The 7437-nt window shown below is 46.4% G+C and overlaps 1 protein-coding gene across 1 annotated transcript; it reads right to left on the bottom strand.

Annotated features, from left to right (window-relative positions):
- Positions 1-460: 460 nt before the first annotated feature.
- Positions 461-1583, bottom strand: LOC128101666 (ankyrin repeat family A protein 2-like). Its single transcript, XM_052724966.1, has 3 exons — positions 1133-1583; positions 872-942; positions 461-472 (listed from the first exon to the last, which is right to left on the bottom strand). Exons 1-3 carry the CDS (start codon positions 1461-1463, stop codon positions 461-463), a joined length of 414 nt encoding a protein of 137 aa, XP_052580926.1. The 5' UTR covers positions 1464-1583.
- Between the last annotated feature and the right edge of the window lie 5854 nt (positions 1584-7437).

The following is a 7437-nucleotide window of genomic DNA, read 5'->3' as shown; positions in this document are numbered from 1 at the left end:
AAACTAGACATGCAGGTGGCAAGTCCTTAGAAAAGGCCTGCTTTCCCCCTGGACATGGCTGATCACATCTAGAGGTCAGGGTCATTCATTCAATCTAATTGTTTTTCCTATTGTGGATTCTGAAGATTGGTCGGCTTGCTTCTTCTACATAGCTGCCATCAGCCTTCCTTTCCCAGGTCTGCCCAACCTCCAGCCTTGAGCTCTCCGGGGAGTGATTGGTATCTGCCATTAGAAACACAAAAGTGGGGAAGGTACAGAGAGATGCAAAGCCAATACAAAGACAAATGAAATGGAGCCTTCCCATTCTCCCCAGGCTGCCTTCACTAAAGATTGACCACACTTCTTCTTCTTCTTTTTTTTTTTTGACAGAAAGAGTATTTTATTTAAACATGATTTTGTAAACCATCACACTGTGTACTTTTGAATTGAATTCAACAAGAACATTATTCCCCGCCCCCACTTACAGTGAGCCCTGTGAAAAGTCAAAGAGTTAATACAAGAATGAAGATAAACAAGGCAGAATTTCTCAAAGTGTCAAATTGCTACAAAGACACATAACCACCTGTACCATGAAAGTGTACATGCCATAAAACATTAATTTATAACTTCAAATATATAGTAAAACACATTTATTTAAGAAAATCAGGATTAATTTCATTATAAACCAGTGAATTATCCAGAGGAATAATTATTAAAACTCACTAAAAACCAGCAAATATTGCAACCGAGGTAAACATTTACATGTAAACAAAACTATCATTTATAAGGACCAAGGAGAGAAGAGAAGGGCAAATGGCATTTTCTCAGCGCTGCATCACTCCTTGATGTTTTGAAGTGGCTTCAGCAGATGTGACTCAATGATCTGTTGAACACTTCTGTAGCCCAAAGCTACAGCTGAATCCATAGAGTTGTGTCCAGAGTCTCTTTCAGTTGTTGGGTCAGCTCCATTTTCTAACAGCATCTTTTTTTTTTTTTTTTTTTTTTTTTTTTTTTGGTTTTTCGAGACAGGGTTTCTTTGTGTAGCTTTGTGCCTTTCCTGGGACTCACTTGGTAGCCCAGGCTGGCCTCGAACTCACAGAGATCCACCTGGCTCTGCCTCCCGAGTGCTGGGATTAAAGGCGTGCGCCACCACCGCCCGGCTCTAACAGCATCTTTACACACTTCCCATGATTCCCATGGACGGCATAAAGCAAAGGTGTCCCTCCGTTCCAGTCATACTCATTTACACCAACTCCACAGTCAAGCAGCATTTTGACAATATCCGTGTAGCCTTTACTACAGGCCAATGACAGGGCACTTTCTCGACCTTTTCCTAAAAGCTGGGGATCTGCACCATTCTGAAGTAGGAACTGTACCACAGCTATTTGTCTGTGTGCCGCAGCCCACATGCGGGGAGTAAATCCTTCTTCATCCCTGTGATTGATAACATTTTCTTTTTCAATACGAGTAGCCAAGTAGAGCATTTCTCCCTGAGCTGCCAACTGGTGAACAGACAAGGAATTTGCTAACAGAGGTGTGGTAGAGACTTCATTTTCCCTGTGCTTGTTGGTGAGGGTATTTGACTGTTTTATGGGTGGGAAATGTTTTGTTTTAGAGGGGGTGTAGACATGCCTTACTTGAATTCCAGGAGAAGGAGATGTATGGATATTGCACTCAGCTTTAAATAAGACAGACGCCACCTCCAGGTCAGAGTTAACTTGATCTTGAATATTTTTACTATCCTCTTCATGTAAGGACTTCACAAATCGAGAACATGGACCACACTTCTTAAGCGAATCACCCCCCCCCCCCCCGATCTTTTCTCTCAACTTTCTGATATCGTCCTCATGTGCTTATCTTCCCTATACAATACAACTTGTCTTTTTTCTCCAACCAGCTCAGAGTCTCTACACATTAAAGGAAATAGCAGGTCAAGTTTCTTCTCTCTCTCTCTCTTCCTATTTTTCTCTTTCCTGTTTGTTCTTTCTATTCTTCACTTCCCCTCCCCCACTGGGGATAGAAGGCAGGGCTCCTGTATGGTAATGTATTTTGAGGGTATACCTCTCAGTCCCAGGTCGGCAGTTGATAGAAGTTTTTTTTTTTTTTTTAAATCTGGTGGTCTTAGGGGCAGTGCAGTTTTCAAATGCAATTCTCCTTTCTACTGCTTCTTTTCCATTCTCATCCACCAGTATTCCATGGTTGGCTTTCCCTTGAGTCTTGAATAGTGGTGGAAAAGCCAGTGGTGGAGACAGAAGAGCCTAGAACAGTGATAGGACAAGCTGCAGAGACCAAGGGCTTCTGGGAAGGGGAGTGGGTTTCTGCTTCACAGGACAGGCAGTGGACAAGAAGATAGAGTTCAGTGCTAAGAGCTAGTCTGTGGCTAATCATTTACTCTACAGAAACCCACTCACACTACTGGGTCTTTAAAAATATTTTTGATTAGCATACATTAATTATACATGATGGGTTTCGTTATGACATTTTCATACATGTATATAATGTATTTTGCATAAATCCATCCTCCATTACCCTCTCTTGTATCCCATACACTTCTCTTGATCCCCAAATGCCCTTATACATTCACATCAATGTCATTTGTGTGTGTGTGACTCATTAGAGTTGTTTACAGGTGTACAGATGAGGAATTATATATGGACATTTTTACCAGTGGTTACACCACTGAAGAAAAGATATCTCCCTTCCCAAGCAACCATATCCTGCCTATAGATCTTGGGGAAGGGTTGTGAGTCCCTCCTCTTAGCTACCATTAACTGTCTGTAAATCTTCAGACTTTGTGAGCCCTTTCCCACTCCATGACAGAATGTGAGAGGCCCAGTCTTGGGCAATTGATCACAGGCACTGAGTTCAAGAGTCTAATGGCCATGTCATGATCAGAAGACAGCACTCCTCAACACCCTCCCCCTCCCTGGGACTTTTATATCCTTTCCACTCCTCCCACAGTATTCTCCAGGCTTTGGAAAGAGTCAGATAGATGCCTCACTATGGCTGAGTATTCAGCAGTAGCTTATTCTTCTTCTTACCATTTTGACCAGTATGAGTCTCTGTAGCAACCACTCCTGCTGCCAACAGGAGCCTCTGATCAGAGCTGGCAGCAGCGCTGACCTGTGGGCATGGACACAGTTACTTAGAAGGCAGTCTGGTGAGCACATCACGCTCATGGAGCAAAATGACAAGAGTAGCTTCCCCAATGGGGTCTATAACCTCTCCAGCCACGGGGTTTTCACTGGGTTCTCAGTAACCAGACTTAGATTTGCCTCCTGTGGGGCAGGCTTCAAATCCAACCAGATAGTATTCATAGACTTGCAACTATTGCAGCAGGAGGCACACAGGGATCATAGATAAGTACAATTGTTGATAACTTTTTCTTCTCCAGCAGCCTGCATATCACCTTCTTTCACTATGAGGACTAGCCAGAGGGTAACAAGCTCAGTGGCAGCTTGATATTTCTAGATCCTGCAACAGAACAGCCAGCGGTGGGGTGGGGTGGAGTGGGTGGGTGGGGGGTGGTGGTGGGGGTGGGGGTGTTTTCAGCAACCATCTTATTCCGTGGTTCTGGTGAGCAACCAAGAACACTGGCCACAGCCAGTGTTGTTCTGGGGAGCTCTGAACAGCAGGCTGCTGTGATGAACACCACGATCAAAAGCAGTTTAGGGAGGAGGGTTTATTTCAGCTTCTAGGTTATACTCTGTCATCGAGGGAAGACAGAACAGGAAGTCGTGGCATGAGCCTGGAGGCAGGAACTGAAGCAGAGGCCATGAAGGGACACTGCTCCCAGACTCATGTTCAGGTAGCTTTCCGTACACAGCCCAGGCTCACCTGCCTAGGGGTGACACCACCCACGGTGAGCTGGGCCCTCCGACATCAATTAGTGGTCAAGAAAGTGCCCCACAGACACGTCCACAGGCCTGTCTGATGGAAACAATTCTTCAACCCAGAGTCCCTCTTTTCAGGTGTGTCAAGGTGACAATGAGGATGAGTCATCACAGGGAGGTAGCCCACTCCTGGCTCTAGATTTTCATGAAATAACCTATGACTTCTGGGAGCACCTTTATTCACTTACATAGAGTACCTCCATTCCAATACGTTCTTTAAAAAATGTCATTTGCAATATTTCTTGTGCTTGCGCGTGCGTGCGTGCGTGCGTGCGTGTACTTGTGGAGCCAAATGGAAGTGTTGGATTCCATGGAACTGCAGTTACAAGCAGCTGTGAGATGCCTGGTGTGAGTGCTGGAAAGCGAACTCAGGCCCTCTAAAGAGCAGCAAGTGCTCTTCGCTACTGAGCCCCTCTCTAGATTGTTTAAAATCCGCTGATCAAGCATCAGGTTTCCTTATGGCTTTCCCTTACACTCTTAGTTTTAGCGAACCCTCTCCTCTTATTCCCTCCTCTGCTCCATCTCGTCGCTTCTTCTCACCCCTTCAACCTTTTCGCCAGTGCTGGGGCATAAGATCATAAGGAATTATTTCACTGAGCTAAGGTCCTTTGTGGTTGATGGTCTAAGTCAGTCGCAACCAATATTTATTGAGGTCCTCTTAAGTGCCGGATTCTGTGCTGGGTCCTGTGGGTGGGGGTAAGAACAACACAGAGAAAGGTCTGTTCTTTCCTACTGTCACGTATCAGGGTTTTAAAGGAATAAGATAAACAAGTAAACTTTGTTCCCTGTACACAGACATGCACGGAACAGGCTATGCCGGCGTTGGAAAAACAGTCGTATAAGGAGAACAAGATTGTCCACAGGCAGTGACTGCCCAGACGAAGCACCAGACGAAGTTTAGCGATGGAAAGTTCCAGACTAAAGATTTTGCATCTACTTGAAGTTTTATCCAGAGATGAGAAACGAGGTTAAACATTGGCTATGTAAACTATCCCCTTTTTATTTGACCTGTTTCTCTTTTCCTGTCCTCATCCAAACTTGTATCTAAGTGGATTCCATCTCTGCCTCCTTTGTTAGCATTATTTAGAGCATGGCCTGGTAAACATTTGCTGGAAAGGGCCGAGGGAAATATTCTCGACTTCCCAGACTGGACAGTGTCTGTTCTGAACTCAGCTACTGTGGAGTAAAACACCCACAGAGAACGTGCCATCCCACACTGCTTTTGAGTCTGCATAACTTCAGGTGTGGATGCTGGAATTTGAATTGTAGATGATTTTTCACATTTACTAATATTAATTCTTTCAATTTTTTTGGTCACTTAAAATGTAAAATATATTCTTAGCTCAACAGCTGTAGAAAATAGACAGCAGTCTATATTTGGACAAAGGGCTATAGTTTGTGGATCTCTGATTTCAAATTATAGTCCTTATTGCAGTGAACCCCTTTGAGCACGCCAGGAAGGTTGAACACTCATTCATCCACTCATCCTACAGACATTTTTAGGTTTCCTGAGCTCCGCGGCTTCTGGCAGTCACCATAGCTGCAGCTGCGACTGTCACAAAGCCTTGTCCTCAGAGAGTTCCAACTTTATATGTTAAATTTCCAAGCAACAGGAGTCCTTTATTCTTAGTGCGCTAACAGGCACTACAGAAAAGTGGGGCGGGGAGCAGGTGCTGCCCATCCAGCCTGGGAAGTTAGTGAAGGTCTGCTTGAGGCGGACACAAGGAATCATGGGTGCCTAGAACACGAGAGGGTGGCCTCGGGACAAATGGGGTAGAGAGGACAGCAAGGGGGAAGATCCTGGGCAGAAAAGGAGCCATGTGGCCAAGGGCCCTGTGACCCAGGTCCAGGCTGAAGGAGAGGGCGCCATAGGGTCTCCTGTGTCCTGATCAGGCTCTGTTTTCTTTACTGAAAGCAAGAGAACAAACAGGAAGAAAGCAAACCAGGTTTTGAGGACAGGAGCTTCCCTGGCTCTCTTTTGTGGCTCACTGAGATGGGCCTTGCTGCAAAGTGCCTGCCCCCCACCTTCAGGAGCCACCTGCCAAAGGACTGACAACCTGATGGGCACTACCCAAGGGCAGGGCTTGTGTACAAATCTCTCAGAGGGTGCATTGTCTCTTCCACATCCTGGTCATTGTCCCCCAGCCCCCCCTCCCCCCAACACACGAGGAACCAGTACTTGCAGACCCACATCCCTTGCCTCCTTCCCAGTGCCATTCAGCACTGTGCAAACCTTCTGGGCCTCACCCTGCCCTCAAGGGCTGTGATCCCCACATCCTCCTGGTCTTGCAGAGAGAACCTGGCCTGAGTCAGGTTCTCTAACCCAGTGGCCACCTGTGCTCCTGGGGAGCTCCGGGGAGGCTGGGAAACTTTCAGAGAGCAGTTAATCACTAACTAGCTGAAGATAAGAAAAAGAGAATGAAACAATTGAGAAAATGCCCAACCCAGAGCTTAGTGAGTCCCTGCCTACACACGCCAGGACCTGGCATGCCAGGAAAAGCCCCACGATCAAACTGAGGTTGTTCACTGGGGAGAAGGCATGCCAGTTCCTGGGGGCTGCAGAACCCTGGTTGTCAGGCTGACGGCAGCCAATGACCTTCTTCTGCTAGGACCCCTTGCCTTCAACTAAGACTCAACCCCAAGAAACAAACAGGGACAGTTATTTATGCTGCTCTGTTCAGGGCTTGTGGAAAGCCTGGATAGATCAGACAGCTGCCTGCCCTTACTACGCTCGTGCTGAAAAGAAAGTCAGACTGAACACCTGTGTGTTACCTGGGCCAACATGGTAGGAAGACAGACTGAAGTGGAAGGGAGTGGCCAGTCGCTCCTAAGAGGTCAGGAGAGGGGGCTCCACAGCTCATAATCCTGGTTCTTAATGGGGGGTTTGCCAGCATCAGGCAAGCCTGGGAGCTTCCTTTCTATTATCCCCAACTTTGTAACTGACCTGTGTTCAAGGGATTAACCTCACTTTACAACTGGAGAATTCAGTGGCTTGTTTCAGGTCACCTTGCTGCTGAATGCCAGAGCTGGAATCCCAGCTTAGGTCCCCCTGACCTCAAAACCACAGAACTGTCCCTTCAACTGCCCCTTTCCCATGGCCAGTATCCAAGGTGCTCGCACAGGAGTGTTTTGCTTTCAGTCAGAGACATGCATTCTGGAGAAAACAAGATCCCAGACTTCTATCCAAGTGCTGACATCCATTCATGCCTTGCTATGAATGATAGCCACGCAAGGGAAGTTGCTGAGTGACAAGGAGAATTGAGAGGGTGCTGAAAACACCGAGGCAAGTTCCCTCAGAGGAAAGGATCCCAGCACACCTCCTGCTCCTGCCTGGGTTTTCCGTAACATTTTACCAATCTGATGGCCTTGGGGGCTTTTAATTTATCTCTGTGAACTCACTGATAAGTACCTCTACCTTCTTGCTGATGCTATCAGCTGGGTTCAGTACAGTTAATTCATCAATTTTTATTACCTTCTGTCTATTCAGAATATTGTAGATAAAACCTGCCCCCCCCCCACCTCCGCAAAGCTCAGAAGGGATTTTAGGGGAAAAGTACCCAAATGA

This window comes from Peromyscus californicus, unplaced genomic scaffold (genome assembly GCF_007827085.1).
Source record: "Peromyscus californicus insignis strain IS unplaced genomic scaffold, ASM782708v3 Scaffold_7__1_contigs__length_154581171, whole genome shotgun sequence".
In the NCBI taxonomy this organism is placed as follows: Eukaryota; Metazoa; Chordata; class Mammalia; order Rodentia; family Cricetidae; genus Peromyscus; species Peromyscus californicus.
Note: the sequence above shows the minus strand (reverse complement) of the source record. Positions and strands in the feature narration are given on the sequence as shown.

What these genes read in the sequence shown, in the direction of transcription:
- LOC128101666 (XM_052724966.1), bottom strand. Translation starts at nt 1,463, where the DNA reads ATGCTCTACTTGGCTACTCGTATTGAAAAAGAAAATGTTATCAATCAC. An exon ending in GATGCTGTTAGAGCCGGGCG is followed by an intron (nt 943 to 1,132) that starts GTGGTGGCGCAC and finishes TAGAAAATGGAG; the next exon opens with CTGACCCAACAACTGAAAGA.